Source organism: Alosa sapidissima, chromosome 8, assembly GCF_018492685.1.
Source record: "Alosa sapidissima isolate fAloSap1 chromosome 8, fAloSap1.pri, whole genome shotgun sequence".
NCBI lineage: Eukaryota > Metazoa > Chordata > Actinopteri > Clupeiformes > Clupeidae > Alosa > Alosa sapidissima.
The window spans coordinates 1,249,939-1,274,368 of NC_055964.1; the positions used below are offsets into that span (position 1 = coordinate 1,249,939).

The following is a 24,430-nucleotide window of genomic DNA, read 5'->3' on the forward strand; positions in this document are numbered from 1 at the left end:
ACTTTCAGTTGGGGTCATTCAGCTGATATGAGGAATGCTGCATTTATGGAGATAACGTTAACGTTTGTTTGATGTTATTGTAACTTTTATGTATATTATAATTTTGTGAAATGTCACTCGACGACCCACGAGTGGAATGGATACGGCAAAGAGTATCTTCCGCATTATGTTTGACGGAGTCAAATTGTTTCGAGGATCTGCTTAGCCGTAGAGACGGGGAAGATGGGCAGAAAATAATACGTTTTCTGAATGATGTTACTGAAGACGAGGAACCATCGACCCTTCTGTTTTCCAAACAGATACGAGAGGAGGAGGTCGAAGTCCCAATAACTACAGGTAAACTCAACCACGTTTTCAAAAATCCCAAGACAGATCAGCAAAGTTAACATGTGTTTGAACTTTCTGAACGTCACATATGTCCAGCTTCTTATGTGTAGAAGCTATGTGTCACTTAATATTCATTTTTATACAAACCAAGACGGCGGGTTCCTAAAGAAACGCAAGCACCCACACCATAAGTGTATCTAAATTAGCTAGGCCTATGCATAGATATAGAACACTAGATGTCTCGTCCGCGTCGCTGGCCAACGGGGTCGAACGTCCCAGACAGAGAGGGCGGAGCGAGAGGCGCAAACGTTCGACAATTTCCGCGTTCGATTATTGCAAGGGGGAGGGGGGAAAATCTAACCTGACCCTAGCCAGATGAATGTCGTTCCGCTTAGCTCCGCCTAGCTTCACTCACATCCATCTGGGACCTATTCCATTGAGAGTGATTTCTCCAACCAACTTTATGGTTTAGCCAATCAGGACGCAGGGCGGGAGTTTCATAGATGTGACATAGCGTAGAAGCGACTGTGAGTCTGTTATTAGCGTCACGGGTTGGCTTCGATGTGAGTGTTTGAAGTAGCACGTCAATAGATGACGGACAAGTGGCTTATTCAATCATATGCAAGCATTTTTTGATTAGGCCCAGCCTTCTGAAGCAACACATCAATGGATCGGTTCCAGATGGATGAGTGGAGCTAGGCGGAGCGAAATTCATCTGGCTATTGCCAGGTTAGGGAAAATCCCCCTTTATGCAGACCAGAGTAAACCATAGACATAACAGAATGTCTAATAAGGGGAGAACTGCCACTCTCGGAAAACTTCCGGTTTCTGAACTGGTTGCAGTTCCTTCTGTGGTTCCACATGAGGGCGCTTGTCCACGAGTGCAGGAGCTGTACTATGGAGGTCTATGGAGCTGTACCCCTCAAAATCCACTTTTCTTGGGATATATTTTTTTTCAAGTATTTTGAGTATTGCATTCGAAAGGGGAGGCAAAGAAAATACACTTGGTTGAGTATTATATTTTTTAAAGTCACTTAATTGTTCTAAAAAGCCTTTCAAATGTGTCAATGACGTCATTCATTAGCACAATGCTAGCGTGTTATGTGCAACAACGACCCAACCTGTAAGAAATCAAAAGGACATAAGTACTCGTTCATTCAACTTTTGACCTATAACCCATGTTGAAGTTATACAAACTACAATCAAATCTGAGATTTGTCAACGACAATCAGGTGAAAGAGACCAATTTAGCTGTCTAGCTCCATTGACTCCCATTCATTCTGCATTCATGGCGATCGCCCCCAGTGGAACTCTGGTGGAACTGCATCCAAAATTCGGTACAATGTGGACTTAATACGGAGTGGCAAGGCTCTCCGTAGACGGGCTCTGGACATAATATACATAGACGCCGCATTGGCTGCTGGAAACAAGAAATGCGGCCGCCATCTTGGACCGGTCATACTCCTCGTTGCGTTGCAGCAGAAAACACAAGATGACAGCACTGTGCAGCATGTTCCTGCTCAAATCGGCGGACCATACTCGGGGGATTTTCACAAGTAAGATTTAACATTACCGTACTATTGGTTGTATTTTGTATTTTCGAACAATGTGGCCTGTATCATAGCTACATGTATGACCTTTGCAGCAAAAAAAAAAAAAAAAACGCGTGAAAATCTGTTCGGTATTCAGTGAGGTATGATTAATTTAATGCGCTGACAGCTCATTGCACCAGCCAAAGAGATTACACTGAGTAGAGTGGATGACCGATCCAAGATGGTGGCCCCACGTCTCGTCAGCGCTAGTAGGGAGTAGCGGTCGATGCAACGTCTATGTATATTATGTCTATGGAGTAAACCCTCGCTGCACTAATGTCAATGGAGACTTGTGGAATTTTACCAATAAATTGGTCATTATGTCTTTCTGGATTTGTTGAGGGCTTTTTGGAAAAATTTGTCATAATCTGTAAGTGTTTGGGATCATTTCAAGCCTAAAATTGTAATTTTTTAATGTTCAGATTTGTAATAAAAGAACTTAATATCAGACCATGCTTCTGCCAGTTACTGTCCGGTTGTTAGCATGCTAGCTAGCCTCTTAGCTAAGGTAACATTTTAAACGGAGAAGTGTAATTTCTTTGAAATGACAACTAGCTGAATAACATTACTGACATTAGTTAAAGTGGATAGTTTATACTCAAGTGAATTTGCAACAGCATATTAAGTTTAAGCGAAGTCCTTCAACTACTAGTCACTTGTTAGCGCATAGCTGTATTGCCATACCTACCAGGCTTGGAATTTCACCATTCTGGGGGCAAGGCCACTTGGCCTTCAGTTGTGCATATTTGGTGGGGGGCACAAAGGCCACATGTCAGGGCACCAAGGCCAAAGTTAACTATACAGTAGTAGCATATAAAAATGATAAAGTTGTATTTAGCCTATTCACTGCAGTAGACCTGCATTACTGTATGAAACATTACAAAAACATGAAACATGACATATTACATGGAACTGTAAATCATCTGATCGTCTAATAATTACAGATATCTAGGCTATATATAACATTTATTTTATATTTGGCCTGCTATGAAATCATGTATTGAACAATTTAAGCACATCTCAGCTTTAATAAACTCAAATAGCCTAGATGCATGCTTAGCATTTTGTGATCATTAAGGCTACTTTCACAAACTCAGTCAGCTGTCCTCTGGTTTACCAATATCTAGGCGATATTTGTAACATTTATTTTGTATTTGGCCCGTTATGAAATCATGTGGAACAATTTAACCACATTGTAAAACTTAAAGACCAAATTTGGAGACATCCATGCATGTCTAAATTTACTGCAAATTCAAAACTGGATTACTCTGGAACGGCTAACTGTACAGGGGACTGCTTAACACCTTTGTGTTCGGTAAGGTCTGCTGTTTATTTCTGATATATGGTTTGTCGTGTTAAAAGAAGGGTTCGTGAAGTATAAGAGATGAATGGGTAGGGAGATCATGGACACAAAACCTTCAGTAGAATGTATGATTAAATTGAATTATATTATTTACTTTTCTCGCGAACCGTTCAACACAGCAATTATCGGCTAACATCGTTTAAAAGCTGAGAAAGAGCATGTGATAATTGTGATGTCTGTGTGATGATGAGTAGGATACTTCGCAAGTAGTTCAACTGCGAAGAATGGGTGAATTTGGACGCACTTTCTTTCTTGCGCTGTCACTTTCTCCACTGCGTAAAAGACTAAATTAATTTGCGCTGTGAATGCTAAGATTATTTTGACAGGCCACAGGCTAAATAAAAATCGCTATTAGTAGGACGCAAAGCAGAATATTAAAAGATGGGGGCACCAAGGCCACCGTGGCCTGTAAACCTCTGATTTTCAAAGTGGCATCACGGCCAACGCAAGGGGCTACGACGGCCATGGCCGTCGTGGCCGCCGTGAAATTCCTACCCTGATACCTACTCTTATCCACTTGTATAGCATTTTAAGCTAGCGTTAGCTAGCTAGCTAGCTCGGTTCACATGACTAATTAAATTATTCATATCATGTCCTAAAGAATGATTCATTAGTATCATACATGATTATAGACAATAATACTGTGACCACAATTGACCTGTCGCTAAGCCCCGCCCCCCATTGTTACCGTGTGAAAACTCGGACAAACAAACCAGACTTGATTAGAAATACATTGTGGACAATGGTAGCTGACAGTATATTAAAGCAGGCTTTGAGGACGTTTTGGTCGATAAAAGGATTTACTTTCCTCCAGAAGCTATCAAAAGGGCCTTAATTATGCTATGGAGGGGTGTATTCAAAACTTTAGAATACATACAAGGTGACAAGCAGTTGTGGCGAGTAGCCGTGCAAATCCCACTGACGTTAATGCTAGCTAGCTAGCTAGTGGAAGATTGATACTTAAGCAATATAGCACGAGTGAGAGTGGGGTTGGTCATGGATATTCCCACGGGTGTTGTTCGGCCGTAGCCTCGAGGCTGGAGGCCGAGTGGCGCAGGCAACAACAGCCGTGGGAATATCCATGACCAATCCCACGATCACGATCACAAGTGTAACATTTTATCACATATTTATATTGATATATCAATCTTATACACCTTAAATTATTGTTGAGCAGGAATAAAGATGAGCAGGAAAGTTAAAAATAGTTGGCACAACAGCATTTTTAAGTCGGACAGTCTGCCCCGTTCTGTCGAAGTCATCAGTCCTAAAGTGGTCACTGCAGAGCAGTGTTCTGTCAGTAGCAACAAAACCATCCCTCTGTAGGGCAACTTCCCACTTCCTTTTCCTTTCTCTGTTTGTGGGAAACCTTAAAAAAGTGAGAAATGTACCCAGATCAGGGAGGGATTGAAATTAGCACTAGCCACCAGCCAAATGCTGGTCAAATATAACAGTGACTGATAGATTTCAAATATATACACAAAAAAATACCATTGGTTTACTATTCAGTGGCTGGTGGATTTAATCAAGTGGCTGGAAAAAGTTCATATTTTGAAAAGTTTCCACCCCTGACCCAGATATATAAATTATTGTCAACATTTTCGCGGTAATTGTATGTTCAAGGTAAAAGGTTAAAGACAGGTATTTGGCAGACGCAAAAGTGACATGGACCCGGGTAGATGACAAATAAGGGTGAAACAGCATTTTTTCTAAATTGCTTGAGTTGTCTAAATTTCTAAATTGTGTGAATTTGTAAAGTTCAAATACTGTTGTTTTTGAAACTGTTAGAGGTTAGCAGATTTTTTTTTCTTATTATGTAATTAATTAAGCTTTTCTCACAGCTCCAGGCAAAATATGTCCTGCGGTGTGACATGACATTACTATAAAATTCAAATATTGAAATATTATTCATTTCAAATACAAATGTATGTTTTAAGTTTAGCAAGTATTCTTAAAGAATGATCATTAAAATTCTGCATATATTTTTTTTCACAGCTGTTTTTCGATTATATTCTTTGCTTGTGCCATCTTTTACCACTCACTGCAGTGGAAATATTGTGTAAAATGAGAAAAAAATATTTGAAAATGTTTATTATGTTTTTATATAGTTATATTATGCAATGTTTTCAAATGCATATCATTATTTAAGCTAGTTAACATAGTAAAAGTCATTTAATTGTGTTTGAAGTGATGTCACACCACAGGACGAAATGAGACACTGTATGAACATTTATGGTGAAATTTATTGAATACTTTTGTAACATACAAATTAATTTGCATCTCTTCAACATTAATGAAAATGCAACATATCAGTACAATTTTATTACTTACTTAGTGTATTAATTTGAACTAAAACATAGTGAACAAGACATAGGCCTACTGAATAATTAACATTTTGGAGGCGTCAAATCAGACCCAGTCATAAAGACCTTTCATTTATATTTTTAACTTGAAAGACTAAACAAATATCTTGTTTCTTAGTCAACTTGTTTCTTTCTAATTCAGCTCTTTGAACAAAGATTCCAGTGAACAAGAGAAATTTCACAAACAAAATATCAGACCATAAATATGACAAGCTGTTAGAGCTAATATTTAAAAAAAAAAAAAGATGTAGAAATTATTTCATAGGAGAAATGGCAAACTTATGCATTGAACATGAGCCACATGTATAATATTGCAAACATAACAGACGAGAATCTAGCTAGACATCTGACTTAATTATTTCACACCACAGGACCTTTCCACCTTTGCAGTCATTTTGAGTCATTAGTATACAAGACTGACATTGGGCATTACAGTAACTGAATAAATTCATTGTTTTAAACCTGAATATGATTCTTTAAAAAAAAAATATTTTTCTTTTTTCTCGAACTAGATCAGTCACACCACAGGACTATCAAAAATAGACACGTTCATGGTCTGACAGGAATGATGAAATTTATCAAATTAATAAGAGATTAACACTCACCTTTTAAACTTAAACTACTTCTTAGCACATCCAAACATCTGAGGGACTTCCTGGTTGGTGGCTTGACTAAAGGACCCCTATGGCTGTCCATGTAACTGGCAGTACAAAAATCTAATATCCTATGTCACACTGCAGGACAGCATTTGTGTTTCAAAACTAAATGAACTGTAAATATTATTTTAGTACTTTTTAGCATTTTGTTAAGTTAATTAAGTAGATAACTACAAAATAATGCCAAGGCATTTATTAGCTGCTCCGGCCATATCTGCTTTATTTTACTAATATTTACATTTGATGAGTCATCAATGTTAGTCACACCGCAGGACATTTTGCTATTCACCTTGAAATATGAAAAACACCAAATACATTTTACGTCCCAAAATAATCATATTGAAATAAAATGATGTTCTATGCCCCACTGGCATGTGTTGTTTTAGTTGAGAAATGCAGTTTAGTAAACATTTACACTTAATTACAGAAAAAACAGGCGTCACGTCATCTGCCCACCCGCAGTTGGGGGATTGATTTCAACTCGCCCTATGTATGATACATTGGTTGTTCTAGGCCAGTGGTCCCCAAACTACGGCCCGCGGGCCGAATACGGCCCGCCAACTCATTTGGGTGGCCCCCCAAAACATGTCCGTGGTATATAGCATCTGGCCCGCACGGGAGTAGGCTACGACATCGTCAAACTATAACCTCCGTAATTTCCCCATTCACATGTAATACTCTTTTTGTCCACTGGTGGTTGTTTTGGCGCTGTTTCGCGTTTGCTATCGAAAACGGAATGAAATGTAGGCCTACCTGCAAACAATGTAAGAGGCCCAGGGTGCGATTTTTAGGGGGGGATGGTGAGGATTTCCACCCCTCTGGTTTTCCTATCCCTACCTCTGCTAAATTATTTTTATCGTCGGGGGGGACAACATTTATCCCCCTCTGCCCCTCATATTGATTAATGCTACTTCATATAAGTAAAGCGCTGCAACGTGAGAACAGTCTAGTAGGCTAGCCTACATAATAATCTGACATCAGAAACGCACCGTCACCGTCAGCACTGATGCTGCTGACACAGTGGCTGCATGATAACTTAATTTGGCCTTGATCGTGCAGGACATTTCAGAATGTCGAGTGTGTAATCCATCATAAATGGCTAGGTTCAATGGAAAAGTTAGCTAGCCAAATGAAAGAAAACGAGAAGGATTCAGTGAAGCATAATAATGTTTTAGAACCTTCAGAATTAGAAAACTGATGCAACTGAGATGGAGGACAACTGCACGTAGAGTAGAACGTAGGCCTATTGTCCGAAGGAACTTACATTAAATGAGGAGATATTTGCTGAATGTCACAAAAAGTGTTTCAGAAATTGCTTGGCATCGCTTATTCAATGGCTCTCTACCGAAACACCTGTAGTTTGCGGAGGACGAACGAGAAAGCACTCGTTTGATAAATCAGCCAGTAGTAGATAAATAACTTTTAGAAATAATCTGTACTGCAAAAACGAATGTTGGTGGGTATTTAAACTATCTAGCGGGTGTTTTAACAGCTGCAAGAAATAGAAGCTTCATGGTCTTTATGTTCTGGTTCGTAAATTATTTTCATAAAACTTCAAGTTGCCCTATAACTTTACTCTCCAAACTCTTCACTGCACTGTAGGCAATTAACTGACAGTATGATGGGCTATTTATTTTCTGTAGGCTACAATAAACACATTTATTTTTTCAACTTTTGCAATATTACGCACTTGGCTACTGAACACAAATCAGCAGGAGAGAGAATGCACGTAGCCTACGCAGCGTGTAGCGCAATGTGTAGGCTATTTGGTTACCAACTAACATTGTTCGCCAATTCACTAACTTAAGACTTGAGTGCCATCATATACAACGTTTTTTTACACAACAAATACAGAAAGGATGGAGGCAGCAAAAGTAGAGGAGTCATTTCAGATGGGGCAAGAACAAGGTGAATTTGTATGCTTGTCAAAACGTAGTCCTACCCTGCATTAGAGGAGCTGATCATCATACCAAGCACACTCGCTGTTTAAAGTCATACACCACGGTAAACTAAAACTAAAATGTTACAAAGGTGGCAAAACTAATATAGGGTATTATTAGCCATGACATGACTAGGGTATGAATCGTTGTTCATTTTTTTTTTTTGGGGAGGGGGGTTACAAACGTATTCAAAATCACCCCCCCCTCTGGTTTTTACATAAATCACACCCTGAAGAGGCCTATGCTGACTGCATCAGTGCTCAAAGTATTCTAAAAGTTTATTAATTATTTGTTAATAACTAACTAACTTCTATTCAAGTCATATTTCTGGGACTTTCTGGGATAATTATTTCTATATTTATTCACACGTTCAAATTTTCAAAGTTCAAAGTTCTCATCAGGTGAGTGAAAGTTAGAATGGTGGTCATTTCAGATGTGTTTGCCAGCACTTCATAAAACTCTCATAGTTTGATACTGTAACTTTAAATTATTTGTAGGATATTGCTTGTTCACAACTTGAGCGCAAAGAAACAGAGTCTTTTTATTAGTATTATTTCATTTGAGCTACATTTTACACTGATATGGCATGGTGGCAACATAAACACAGCTAGCAATGGTATTAAATTGCAGTAGCCTATGATTAAATGTAATTGAATATTCAACTAAGGTAGACTGCTGTTGTTCACAGCACTAAGCTATTTATGGTTGATATACTCCGAGTCTCTGGCCCTCTCTTAGAGCCAGGCATAGTGAGCTGGCCCTCGGAAGAAAAAGTTTGGGGACCACTGTTCTAGGCTTTCATTACAGTAGTTACATACTTCCAATGTTTCCCACCGCAGTACTTTGTTGCAACTTTCAGCCTCTTCGATGACCTCAGGCAGGCAGCCAGATCAAGAAAATGACAGCTCCGAAGAGACGCCACTTAATGTTTAGTTTGAAGGAGACAAGCTTTACACTGAATCGCAACCCAGTTTTCCGACTCCGATGTCAGTGACACTAGTCTTATAGCCTTTATTCTACTGTCCGTAATAATATAGCGATCAGGTTCTCCACCGCTCACATGCTGGAAAAATTAAGACCGTAATTAAACAGTGGGCTTGCTGCTAGATACGTTAGCTAAATCCGGCCTTCCAATTAGCTTCCAATAGCTCCTCAGTCACCTCATTTGGGTCATCTTTTTGTGTGAAGTAAAACTCCAACACTCCACGGACGACAGTCCACATTGACCGACAAGATTGATAGATTAGCACTAACATTGATATGGTTAACTAGATAGTCAGTAGCTGCTAGCAGCTAAGACCTTTTGGGACAACCATCAGTCAAATGGTCATTGGTTCATCCCTATTAAAAAGCTTTGTGTCAACAACAATATATTAATACTATTGTCATAGCCCCGCTGTTCCTGTGTAACATAACCTGTATTGAACATACTTCCACTAACTAACGATTATCCTAAAAATAAATCATAATAATGTGCTAATATCTTACCGGTGAAAGGTAATCGCATGGGTTCTCACTTCCAGACAACGTCAATTAGCGCATCCATAGGCTGCACAAAAGTCTCAAACCTTTGGAAATCATGATGTACTCTGTTTTTAACAAACCAACCCGAAAATAAAAACCATGAGCAACTTCAGTTATATTGAAAAGAAAGACCAATTCTTCCTCTCCCATCGATGTAAAATAATTGGGTGCAAGCTAGTAGCCTAGCCATGATACACAACTAAGCTGCACGATTAAGTCGTTTTTTGAAGAGAAAAGCGATTTCAACATTTTCAAGCATCCAGGATTAATAATGTTTTTAAGAAACCAAACTGTTTGTAAATCCATCAAAATGTCAGCGAGATAAGAGTATTTATGTCTGTGCAGATCACAGACCTTACCTCAGTTTGCCTCAGGTTCCACAGATTCTGACAGAAAGCTTGACTGTAGTAAGATTGCCAACCTCTGCGGACGTTCTAGACGCTGCCGTAAGACATCTAGTGTTCTATATATATGGGTAGATGACAAATAGCAGAATTCAGACTGTCCATGTGTCACACACTTATAAAAAATGGCAATTGTTAAGAATTGATATGGAAATGTTGTAGGTCTGGTAGGTTCAAGTTCTGTCATATTAAATTTATTGGATTTTTATTTCACTTTTGACTTAAAATAATCATCCAAACATAAAAAATGTCATATGGTGTGACTGTCCACCATGTGTGCGAACTTCCTAAAAAGAGTGTATATCCATAAAAAGTATAATTACTTTAAAGTTTTACCATGCATATAAAATAATAATTGGATGTTTTTTACAACCACAGAAAGTTTTGATGTTTATGCATGCTGTCCAACTAAGTTATAATCAAATATGTTTTGTCCATAAAATGGTTGTCATATGGCGTGACACTATATAGTATATTTTGACCGGGCATTCATTTGGACATTATTATTGGGAAGAGGACCCTGCTTAATCAGGAAGTAACAATAGAATGTCAGGAGTAATTGGCATGGTCAAGAAGCGAGTTCTGCTTTTTGGATTTTTATATAAAAAGCTTTGAATTGGACATCATCAATCGTGGCCAAATTTTAGTGTCTTATGGTGTGACATCATTTGCCTAAAAAGTAGCTATTTTCCACAAATATTCTTCATGAATTCTTAAAAAGCACTGCTGCCATGTGGTCAGTTGCATGCTAAATAATAGTTAGCTGTATTTAACTGTCTAGAAAATTAGCTTAACTGTCAAAATGTCATATAGTGTGACGCTGCATCATATGGTGTGACAGCTTTTTTCAAGTCACACTATATGACATTTCTGTCACACCCTATGACCAAATTGCATTTTTACATAAAAGTTCTTGTAAAAACATTATTTAAATTCAGATATTATATGTTTTTTGTTAAATCTGTGATAATTGGGAAAAAAAATGTATCTGTACAATTCATATTTCTCATACTTTTTTCTTTTATGTTACCATGCCATGTAAGTTTAAAAAATAAATACTAAACTTTCATCTATTTTGCTGTTACACGCATACACCATTCATACAGTGACTTCAAAATTCATTGTTAATGATTTTATTGTCATTAAAAACCCTGTTTTGCTCTGACACATGGTGGAGTGGTGCAGTTCATCATATGGCGTGACACCATGTCATTTGGTGTGACATTAAATAATGTCACAAAAAAGACTTTATAATTGAAAAATCATTAAAACATCAATAGCACACAAAGGAAATGGTATCTGCAAGAACCTCAAGAATTTTGAGTGAGTTCTTACAAGAAATATTAGAATTAAGCTAAAATATCTGGTTACACTTAGGAGCATTCTCCACCTTGACAAAATAACTTGTTAAATTTTAGGTTTTTCTTCTAAATATTCACAAGGAAATGTTGCATATCAAAGCAAACGTGATTAAAATGTACAGTGACATAAATTAAAGTAGAAAAAAGTATCTAATTTTCATTTTATTTCAAATTATTTTCACGTCACACCATATGACAATTTTAGGCACTAACATGACAAATTGACATATAAATATATATTTCACTTTTTTTTTTTGAAAAAAAAAAATATATTAGTCAAGTTTAGAGATACAGCAACACATATAAACACTTTTTAGGGATGATATTTGACGTTTTTTTTAAATTCCTTTTTTCAGGCTTATTTGTCATCCACCCATATCTATGGGCCTATGTACCAAAAATTACATTTGACCGTGACTCGAAGAGCTGTAAACCAAAGATTCTAGAGCGCTCTAGAATCTTTGCTGTAAACTGTGTTGTGCGCCTGCGTCAGAGCCCGTCTATGGAGAGCCTTGCCACTCCGTATTAAGTCCCATTGTACCGAATTTTGGATGCAGTTCCACCAGTACCACCAGAGTTCCACTGGGGGCGATCGCCATGAGTGCAGAATGAATGGGAGTCAATGGAGCTAGACGGCTAAAATTGTCTCTTTCACCTGATTGTCGTTGACAAATCTTAGATTTGATTGTAGTTTGTATAACTTCAACATGGGTTATAGGTCAAAAGTTGAATGAACGAGTACTTATGTCCTTTTGATTTCTTACAGGTTGGGTCGTTGTTGCACATACACGCTAGCATTGTGCTAATGAATGACGTCATTGACACATTTGAAAGGCTTTTAAGAACAATTAAGTGACTTTAAAAAATATAATACTCAACCAAGTGTATTTTCTTTGCCTCCCCTTTCGAATACAATTCTCAAATTACTTGGAAAAAAATTATATCCCGAGAAAAGTGGATTTTGAGGGCTACAGCTCCATAGACCTCCATGCATTCTGCACTCGTGGACGAGCGCCCTCATGTGGAACCACAGAAGGAACTGCAACCAGTTCAGAAACCGGAAGTTTTCCGAGAGTGGCAGTTCTCCTCTTATTAGACATTCTCTGCCTGCGTGTACAAATCAGCTTGGAGCTCCAGTGGAATTTTGATTTGCGAGAATTCTCGGGCTAACCGTTGATGTGCCATATGAGAAAGGTTGGATAGGCCCAGCACTAAACTCCGAGCGTGGTAAACAATATTGGATATTTCAGGCAGTAAAAGCCCCGGTAAGAACCAAACTAGATTTTGTTCAAATCTACACACACCAATGGCTATTGAAAAATATAAGGTTCATTTATCAAATGTTATTTTGAAGTATTAAAAAACATTGTTGTTTTAGAATTTTTAAACGAAATGGTTGGTCATTAGCACGTTTACGATTATAATGTCAATTCAAGTAGGGTAAGCATAGCTGCTACCCATTAAGCCCACCAAAATCTGAGTTCCCTTTTCATACATGTAGGCTAGTTGACATATTGTATTAATAATGTATGTGTATGTTTTATCATATGATATGATATGATATATGATTTATAAAATTATATTTTATGAATAAAGTCAAAAGTCTGGCATGGGCTTAATTGGGCTTAATCACGGCACCATTTAAGCAGACATGTGAGCCCAAGACAGAAATGATTGACAAAATATATAAAAAAGGTTATTTTCAAAGTAGTAAAACACCAAATATTTATTAAATAACATGTCTTACATTTTAAAAAGTATTTAAAAAATAAAACAAAACAAAAAAACATTCAATTTTATGTTTGGCTTGCTTTTGCCAATTAATGAAGTCAGTGAGGTAAAAGAACATCAAAGTCACAGGATTACAGTGAAAATGTATCAAACCTCATAATTTCATGAATTTCCAATTGAAACACATGCAATGGGCTTAAATGGAACATGCTGGGTGCACAATCCACAAAATCTCTAGCATCGGTAGGTATAGCCTACGCTCCAGAAATAATTTGAAATAAGCTGTCACCAGACCTAAACAGGTAAATCATCCATAACACCAGAGCTCAACATTAACTTTAAAGTGGTTGCCAGGCAAGAGGTTTTGGTTTCCAAAGCCAACCAAATGTAGTTGTCATAGGGGCAACCAGTGACAAACTGGTTGCCACTTGTAACAATTTGGTAGCCAAGGGTAACCGTTAAAGTGGAGCCCTGCATAACATAGGCTGCTGTTTTGTACAGCCCCCTACTTGAGAGAGACTTGCCACACATAAAGATATCGAGCCATGGCGCATGGCCAAGCTAATCAAGGTTCAAAATTAGCCATCTTGAGTAGGGCTGTCAAGTGATTAAAAAATTTGAATTAATTACATACTCTGTGATTAATTAATCTAAATTAATTGCATGCATCCATTTTTGCGATGAACATATTTAAAAAAATATTTCAATTCAAAATGTAGCCTTTAGATGTTTAGCCGATGCAACCCGACTGTTGTAGGTTAGCCTACCGTTCTACCTTGCCTACCACTCTGCCTACCACTCTACTTGTAAACAAACGGTGACGTGACATTATGACGTAGGTGCAAAACCTTAATTGGGGTTTCATTAGTCACAGTTGAACACCATGTGATCTGCCAAGTTAGACATGCCTAAGAGAGTGTGTTTCCTTGGTAAATATGGCTCTTAATTATGTAACATTTTAGAGCAAAAGAAAAAATGGGACACTGAAGGATCACAGCTTCCTGAAGTTCAGACAGAGGAACCCCCAAACCATGTGGATAGTTTCCAGAGCCAGACACATGGTTCTGATGGTGAAGATGGACCCTCAGTCCCTGTGAGCAAACTATTATCATTTTATTTTATTAACCTATTGAAATAATTATTTGGTTACACAATTCATACAGACTAAATTAAAGCTGTTCTGTTTTTGGCTTGTGTTCTTTTTCCTTTTATCTTTTATTAATTCGGTATAATGAAATATAGATAAGAAAGGACAATGGTGTATGAAATTATGAAAATCTTAAGTAAGCTAATGTTCTGGAGGGATTGGATGGGTATATAGAACAGAATACCAAATTCACTAATATTTCAAAATGTATCTGTAATGAATTTATCAGAGGTTTGAAATTCAAGTCATCTACCACGTTGAGCTTCATGTGTCAGTCAACCATGCCTCTGAGAAGTTTTTTAAGTCCAACATTTTCTACATCCTCCGGAATACCAAGGGTAAGTGGTCAGAATTCAGGGTCTGGACATTCAAGTTCATCTAGTTATTCTCACTGGGAAGTACAATTCAATTACCTTTCTTACCTTTTGAATCTTTATTTGTAGAAACCATCTTTGAACCTGTTGACATAAATGAGGCAAACAATGTCATGCCAAAATTACTTGAGTTTGGTATGCTGAATGGACATTCCCTGTTGATGCTGAAGGACATCCTCAATCAAGTGTGTGGTACTTTTGAGTGGCTTCGCTTCTAATCTTGTATTACACTGTTAATGTTTTTTCTTTAAGCATAATTGGTTTGTGTTATGAAGTAGTTATTCAGATATCTCAATGACGTGACTAGTCTTGTTCTCAACACGCAGGTGTATATTCCACTGCTTTCTTGGAACCAGCTGAAGCTTACAGATGGAGGCTACCTCCATAGAATGTCCTTTGACAGAGATGCTGTTGAGGAACGTATGGAGGAGAATAAGCCAATGGAAACTCGTGGGTCACTCATGATCCGAGATGAGCTACTGAACAGTACGCATAAATTCTTAGGGCACATCGACAGGACTCTCCAGCAGCTAGAAGGTATGTTACTATTTGCATCTGATTCCATGTAATCTTCATTCTTCTTGAATTTAGATGCATGACTGCTGCTGGTGTATCTGTGTATCAAAATCCGTATTCCAAAATCAGCCAATTACAATCATCTAATGCAGGGGTCTCAAACTCAAATGAGTGGGGGGCCACTTCTGCCAATGTCAACTGATTGGAGGGCCACGTCAGTGTTAAAGAATAATACAAAAAAACAACGGCTATTTCCTAAAATGCAATGTTTTTTTCAAATACTTTATTTTCAAACACAAAACTACAAACAGAAAGTGCAAGTCTTTTTTATCTATTTTTAGACACCTGTGCTAGCAACCTTAGCTTATAAATAAAATAATGATAAAGTAAATATTAATACAAACTAGAGAATGTAATTCCAGGGAATTACGAGTGCATGAAAATGACGCTAGGACAGACATGGTGGTTGCACAGCTTAATAAAAGTTGATAGTTTAAAAGTAGACAGTTTAAAAGTTGAATATAGATTGGGAGTTGATCACACTAGTTGACTGAAAAGCCCAGGCTGCCAAACAGTTGTGGACAGAGGACACAATTGGCGGGAGTCATAGCTGATGACAACTGACAGTTGGATTGGTTCAAATATTTCATAGGGAATTATTGTAGTGAGGACCTTTATTTTAAAACAGCTTTGGGCAGAGGAAACAGTTGACAGGAGTCATAGTTGATGACAACTGACAGTTGGAATAGTTGAACAGTTAAAACGTTGGATAGTTTAAATGGTTAAATAATTTAATAGGGGATTATAGCAGTGAAGACTTTTATTTTGAAACAGTTGTGGGGAGAGGAAACAGTTGACGGGAGTCAAAGTTGATGACAACTGACTGTTGCTAGAGTAGTTATGGTAGTTGCTATGCTGGTTGCTAGGTTTTAACTGTGAATGTGGTTGCTAGGCTGTTGCTAGGGTACTTGAAGTCATTTCTAGGTTGTTGCTAGGGTGTCCATGGTGGCTACTATCAGAAATAAAAGGGTTACTACAGTGGTTTGCTAGTATAATCATCTTGGTTGCTATGGAAACTGACATAGATGCTTAAAGGCCGTGTTGCAGGGTTCATTTTCCAACGAATTTGCACAATTTGCTTGTTGATAATAAACATTTAAACTATTATCCATTGTATTTGATGTTGTTGGGTATCACAAAACGGAATATAATACGAAAAAGCAGGTAATATTTCACAGCATTTGAAGTGATTCTCCTTTCCCCCACAATGCATTGCATTACGTCACCTTGGGGAGACTACAGACCAAAGCCCACCTTGAGACCCTTGAGAATAACGAGAGAGGAGTAAAGAGAGACGAGTAAGGTATTGTTCAGCAGTAGATAGCGCAGATTATAGATAAATATATAGGCTATAGATAGCCTAGATATGTATATAGACAGATAGATAGCTAGATAGATCATGTCATTATGCTGGTCACAGGGGAGCTCCTCGACCAGCGGCCAAAATGCACTCGCTTCCCTAGTTACTGCAGCTCTCCACCACAGTTTCCATCGGGACGGCACAGCCCACACAAGCACCTGCAAAACTGCGACTTGCCCATATTATCTCCCTCTTTGGTAAGCCGTACCCTGACGATGTCAATGGCAATCAATCACGAGCAGTAGTTATCGAAAATATTCATGCTGAAGACACGACCAGCCTAATCGGCGGCGGCTAGAAGCTAAGTAACTGGGGTGGCTCACAGGTGGGACTAAAAAGTTAGCCCAGCTAGCTATCATGATGCTTCATATTCTGATCTTCTGACTAAGTTTGCCCGGTAGCCTACTTATCTGAACTAACGACATGATCACTATCACTAGATATAAAGAACATGTTGACTTTCATTCGGTGCTGTTCACTGACAGTAACAAAAAAAGTGTCGTAATGTTATAAGCATAATACATTGAACTGAATAGGTGCATTATAGCCTCATAACGAGGCCTCTCAAATTCAGAAAATTGCATTAAACTAAAATCGGAAGACATTGTTATCTTTGTTAGACCATAGGGTCGTTGTCATATAAATGCTGTAACGAAATTCGAAGTGTAAATATACAAACTTTATGTTGAAAGTGTAACCGCGACCGTTTCCCATAGGAATGAATGTAAAACATATACCCTCCAAAACGAGACCTCCCGAAATTCAGAAAAAATACTAAATTGATATCAGACACCGTTATTACCATTGGTAGATCATAGGGTAGCTGTGATATAAATGCTGTGACGAAATTCGAAGTGTAAATATACAAACTTTATGTTGAAAATGTAACCGCGATGTCCATTGAAATGCATTGAAATGAATGAAGCGCAGATCAAGTAGTCCCCAAAGTGACGTCATCACCGAATTGCATACAAAAAACCCGCTAATGCTAAAAACAACAAAAACTGGCATTTAACACCATTTGGAGACATTTTTAAAATGATATACATATATTGAGTGCTTTATGTACCCATTAATCAACAGTGGTGTTTAACCTGCAACACAGGCTTTAATTTCAATGGTTGCTAGGTAGGTGGTGGTTCAATATAGTAGGCTAGAGGCATAGTTAATGATAACTGACAGTTGGAATAGTTGAACAGTTAAATAGTTGGATAGTTTAAATGGTTAAATTATTTAATAGGGAATTATTGTAGTGGAGACTTTTATTTTGAAACAGTTGTGGGCAGAGGAAACAGTTGAACAGGATCTGTAGTCTTAAGAGAGCCAGATTGTGTGCTTAAAGCCTGTGTTGCAGGTTAAACACCACTGTTGATTAATGGGTACATAAAGCACTCAATATATGTATATCATTTTAAAAATGTCTCCAAATGGTGTTAAATGCCAGTTTTTGTTGTTTTTAGCATTAGCGGGTTTTTTGTACGCAATTCGGTGATGACGTCACTTTGGGGACTACTTGATCTGCGCTTCATTCATTTCAATGCATTTCAATGGACATCGCGGTTACACTTTCAACATAAAGTTTGTATATTTACACTTCGAATTTCGTCACAGCATTTATATCACAGCTACCCTATGATCTACCAATGGTAATAACGGTGCCTGATATCAATTTAGTATTTTTTCTGAATTTCGGGAGGTCTCGTTTTGGAGGGTATATGTTTTACATTCATTCCTATGGGAAACGGTCGCGGTTACACTTTCAACATAAAGTTTGTATATTTACACGTCGAATTTCGTTACACCATTTATATGACAACGACCCTATGGTCTAACAAAGATAACAATGTCTTCCGATTTTAGTTTAATGCAATTTTCTGAATTTGAGAGGCCTCGTTATGAGGCTATAATGCACCTATTCAGTTCAATGTATTATGCTTATAACATTACGACACTTTTTTTGTTACTGTCAGTGAACAGCACCGAATGAAAGTCAACATGTTCTTTATATCTAGTGATAGTGATCATGTCGTTAGTTCAGATAAGTAGGCTACCGGGCAAACTTAGTCAGAAGATCAGAATATGAAGCATCATGATAGCTAGCTGGGCTAATTTTTTAGTCCCACCTGCGAGCCACCCCAGTTACTTAGCTTCTAGCCGCCGCCGATTAGGCTGGTCGTGTCTTCAGCATGAATATTTTCGATAACTACTGCTCGTGATTGATTGCCATTGACATCGTCAGGGTACGGCTTACCAAAGAGGGAGATAATATGGGCAAGTCGCAGTTTTGCAGGTGCTTGTGTGGGCTGTGCCGTCCCGATGGAAACTGTGGTGGAGAGCTGCAGTAACTAGGGAAGCGAGTGCATTTTGGCCGCTGGTCGAGGAGCTCCCCTGTGACCAGCATAATGACATGATCTATCTAGCTATCTATCTGTCTATATACATATCTAGGCTATCTATAGCCTATATATTTATCTATAATCTGCGCTATCTACTGCTGAACAATACCTTACTCGTCTCTCTACTCCTCTCTCGTTATTCTCAAGGGTCACAAGGTGGGCTTTGGTCTGTAGTCTCCCCAAGGTGACGTAATGCAATGCATTGTGGGGGAAAGGAGAATCACTTCAAATGCTGTGAAATATTACCTGCTTTTTCGTATTATATTCCGTTTTGTGATACCCAACAACATCAAATACAATGGATAACAGTTTAAATGTTTATTATCAACAAGCAAATTGTGCAAATTCGTTGGAAAATTAACCCTGCAACACGGCCTTTAAAGCCTGAGACAGACAGTTGCTGGAGGTGGCCGGAACCATATGGCTCTGGCCGGAACACTTGGCATAGGATTCTAAGTGCTCTATTGTGATGCCATAATCGCCAATGTTAAGTCTATGGGGAAAATTTTAATAGTTTTTAATTAATAGTTCAAAAAGTATAAAAGTTACAAATATGAAAAATACATTCCACACCTGTCCTAAGTAAGACCTACGTAACACAGTTTGAATGAAGTTTCTACATTAAATGGTTGAAGCCGCATTAAATGCAGAAAAAGCGTTAGAAGAAGAACTAGAAAATGTAATTCCAGGGAATTACGAGTGCATGAAAATGAAGCTAGGACAGACATATCATAGCTTAATAAAAAGTTGATAGTTTAGACGTAGACAGTTTAAAAGTTGAATGTAGATAGTTTAACAGTTGTTAATAGACAGATAGTTTAATAGACAGATAGTTTAATGAATGTTGAAAGTTTAAAAGTTATATGTAGATAGTTTAAAGGTTGTTGACATACTGATAGTTTAATGCGTGTTGGTAGACAAATTGTTTAAAGGCTGTATATAGATAGATAGTTGACGATAACTGACAGTTGGAATGGCTCTAATGTTTGCTAGCAGTTATGCTAACAAAGCTAACTAGAAAAGCATTTCCTGAAGGAAATACAGTGCATGAAAATGCAAAAAATATGATGTCAAATATCATACAGAGTAAAAACAAACTATATTGGTTGCTAGGTAGATGAGGTTTAATATAGTTGGCATGACTGAACAGTTAAATAGGTGGATAGTTTATATAGGTAAATGATTTACTTGGTAGATAAGGTTTAATATAGTTGGAATGATTGAACGGTTAAATAAGTGGATAGTTTAAATGGTTAAATTATTTAGGTAGATAGTTGACGATAACTGACACTTGGAATGGCTCTAATGTTTGCTAGCAGTTATGCTAACTATGTTAACAAAGATAATAATGTTAACCAAGTTACTATGCTAACTAGCATGCTAACAATGTTAAAATGCTAAGTATGCTAACCATGTGACTTAGCTAACTTAGCTAATTATTTTTAGCAGTTATGCTAACTATGCTAACTAACATGCTAACTATGCTAACCATGTTACTTAGCTAACTTAGTTAATCATTTTTAGCAGTTATGCTAACTATGCTAACTAACATGCTAACTATGTTAACCATGTGACTTAGCTGACTTAGCTCATCATTTTAAGCAGTTTTGCTAAAAATGCTAACTAGCATGCTAACATGCTAGCATGCTAACTATGCTAACCATGTGACTTAGCTAACTTAGCTAATCATTTTTAGCAGTTTTGCTAAAAATGCTAACTAGCATGCTAACATGTTAACTATGCTAACCATTTGACTTAGCTAACTAGCTACAGTGGGTAGGAGTCATTGTTGATGACAAGTAACAGTTACAATGGCTGAACAGTTAAAAAGTTCAGTAGTTTAAAGGGTTAAATTGTTTAACAGTAAAATATTATAGTGAGGACTTTTATTTTGAAATAGTTTTTGGCAGAGGAAGCAGTTGAACAGGATGTGTAGTCTTAATAGGGCCAGTTTGTATGCTTAAAGCCTGAGACTGGCAGTTGGTCCAGGTGGCCCGAACACCTGCCATAGGATTCTAATTGCTTAACGGCCGTATTGTGATGTCATAATCATAATGTTAAGTCAATGGGGAAATTTTGATTAGTTTTTAATTAATAGTTTAAAAAGTATAAAAGTTACAAAGCTGAAAAATACATAGCACCCATGTCCCAAGTAAGACCTACGTAACATAGTTTGAATGAAGTTTCTACGTTAAACGGTTGAAGCTGCATTAAATGCGTTAGCGGAAGAATAAGAATAAGAACTAGAAAAGCATTTCCTGAAGGAAATACAGTGCATGAAAATGCAAAAAATATGATGTCAAATATCATACAGAGTAAAAACAAACTATATTGGTTGCTAGGTAGATGAGGTTTAATATAGTTGGCATGACTGAACAGTTAAATAGGTGGATAGTTTAAATGGTTAAATTATTTAGGTAGATAGTTGACGATAACTGACAGTTGGAATGGCTCTAATGTTTGCTAGCAGTTATGCTAACTATGTTAACAAAGATAATAATATTAACAAAGTTACTATGCTAACTAGCATGCTAACACGCTAGCATGTAAACTATGCTTACCACGTTACTTAGCTAACTTAGCTAATCATTTTTAGCAGTTTTGCTAAAAATGCTAACTAGCATGCTAACATGCTAGCGCTAGCATGCTAACTATGCTAACCACGTTACTTAGTTAACTTAGCTAATCGTTTTTAGCAGTTTTGCTAAAAAGGTTAATTAGCATGCTAACATGCTAGCATGCTAACTATGTTAACCACGTTACTTAGCTGACTTAGCTAATCGTTTTAGCAGTTTTGCTAAAAATGCTAACTAGCATGCTAACATGCTAACTATGCTAACCACGTTACTTAGCTGATTTAGCTAATCGTTTTTAGCAGTTTTGTTAAAAATGCTAACTAGCATGCTAACATGCTAGCATGCTAACTATGCTAACCACGTTACTTAGCTAACTTAGCTAATCGTTTTCAGCAGTTTTGCTAAAAATGCTAACATGCTAACTATGCTAACCATTTGACTTAGCTAACTTAGCTAATCATTTTAAGCAGTTTTGCAAAAAATGCTAACTAGCATGCTAACATGCTAGCATGCTAACTATGCTAACCATGTTACTTAGCTAACTAGCTACAGTGGGTAGGAGTCATAGTTGATGACAAGTAACAGTTACAATGGCTGAACAGTTAAAAAGTTCAGTAGTTTAAAGGGTTAAATTGTTTAACAGTAAAATATTGTAGTGAGGACTTTTATTTTGAAACAGTTTTTGGCAGAGGAAGCAGTTGAACAGGATGTGTAGTCTTAATAGGGCCAGTTTGTATGCTTAAAGCCTGAGACTGGCAGTTGGTCCAGGTGGCCCGAACACCTGCCATAGGATTCTAATTGCTTAACGGCTCTATTGTGATGTCATCAGCCCATGTTAAGTCTATGGGGAAATTTTGACTAGTTTTTAATTAATAGTTTAAAAAGTATAAAAGTTACAAAGTTGAAAAATACAAAGCCCACATGTCCTAAGTAAGACCTACGTAACATAGTTTGAATGAAGTTTCTACGTTAAACGGTTTAAGCTGCATTAAACGCGTTAGAAGAAGAAGAATAAGAAGAAGCCTAGGAAGAACAGTACAGTGCATTTTCATGCACTGTAATAAGAAGAAGCCTAGGAAGAACAGTACAGTGCATTTTCATGCACTGTAATAAGAAGAAGCCTAGGAAGAACAGTACAGTGCATTTTCATGCACTGTAATAAAATGCCTTGGAAGAACAGTACAGTGCATTTTCATGCACTGTAATAAGAAGCCTAGGAAGAACAGTACAGTGCATTTTCATGCACTGTAATAATAATAAAATGCCTTGGAATAACAGTACAGTGCATTTTCATGCACTGTAATAAGAAGCCTAGGAAGAACAGTACAGTGCATTTTCATGCACTGTAAAAAGCCTTGGAAGAACAGTACAGTGCCTTTTCATGTACTGTAATAAGAAGAAGCCTAGGAAGAACAGTACAGTGCATTTTCATGCACTGTAATAAAATGCCTTGGAATAACAGTACAGTGCATTTTCATGCACTGTAATAATAATAATAAAATGCCTTGGAATAACAGTACAGTGCATTTTCATGCACTGTAATAAGAAGAAGCCTAGGAATAAGGAAGAACAGTACAGTGCATTTTCATGCACTGTAATAAGAATAAGAAGAAGCCTAGGAAGAACAGTAGAGTGCATTTTCATGCACTCTAATAAGAATAAGAAGAAGCCTAGGAAGAACAGTACAGTGCATTTTCATGCACTGTAATAAGAAGAAATCGGATAACAGTAGATTGCATTTTCATGCACTCTAATGATAAAACCTGACAAACTAGGCGTCAGGTTTAAGAAAGCAATACCATTGGATTTTTATATCAAAATTTCAAAAGGCCATGGCTTGAAAGTGGTCAGAGATAAAGTCCTATTGTAAATGTAAAAATCTTTGAGTATAAACAAAAGTTTATGAAGGGGGTAAATTTACCCATCTAATTTGCCACTGGATGGCAAGCACCTCAGATTATGCACCTTTAAGTAAATACTGGATGAACATATTTGGGCAGGTTTACTTTTTTTGTCATATTACCCACATAACAAATTAACAAGTAAATAGTAAATAGTAATACAATAGTAAATTATTACTAGCCTAGCCTATAACCACAAGGCCTACAATAAAGTATCCTGGTCAAATCAGTTCCTATCGCGGGTGACTTGTAGTTCTTCAGAGCCCTATTTCTACTAGCCCTGCTGTCTGTACCACGTCCATTACGGACACTATCATCACGATTACCACTGCAACCTCCAAGCTATGTTGGGCGGAGGGTCGAAATAAGCATGGTATGCTTAGTGGACACTGTCGTATACACACAAAGACGCACCTCCATTCACAGACGCACCGTGACTATCACTGTCAATAGACGATCGATCATAATCTCCAAAAGGATATTCTCCTTCAGAATCAGAATAGGTGAATAACATAGCTACCTAAGACTTCATCACACGTGAACGTTTTTCAACATTTGGTGTAGACCTATTTATGCTTCAATTTGTGCAAAACTATGGCCTGCATCGCTTCCGCGTCATTACAAATGCACGTCTTTGTGTTTCTCGCGTGTAATACAAGCATTTCCTGAAAACTTTGTGCGGCGATTTTGGGTTTGAATCAAGCTCTGGACGTCTAGCAAATAGTGGAGGAGAGTACAAATGGGATTTGTCACCGTACTTGGATCTATCGTCTATTTTAATCAGTATCGTTGTTTGTCGCAATTAAAAATATCCTCAAGGGCCGGATTACATTATTATT

The 24,430-nt window shown here is 37.5% G+C and overlaps 1 protein-coding gene across 2 annotated transcripts in view; it reads left to right on the forward strand.

The window, feature by feature from the left end:
- The window catches only part of dnah10 (dynein axonemal heavy chain 10), a 313,740-nt gene continuing 289,310 nt past the window's right edge, over positions 1 to 24,430 (forward strand). For both annotated transcript variants that reach the window (XM_042101375.1, XM_042101376.1), the window contains exons 1-5: positions 1 to 336; positions 14,224 to 14,354; positions 14,638 to 14,746; positions 14,852 to 14,967; positions 15,109 to 15,319. In XM_042101375.1, coding sequence (XP_041957309.1) covers positions 111 to 336; positions 14,224 to 14,354; positions 14,638 to 14,746; positions 14,852 to 14,967; positions 15,109 to 15,319 — 793 coding nt within the window. In that variant the 5' untranslated portion in view covers positions 1 to 110. The remainder of the gene's footprint in view (positions 337 to 14,223; positions 14,355 to 14,637; positions 14,747 to 14,851; positions 14,968 to 15,108; positions 15,320 to 24,430) is intronic.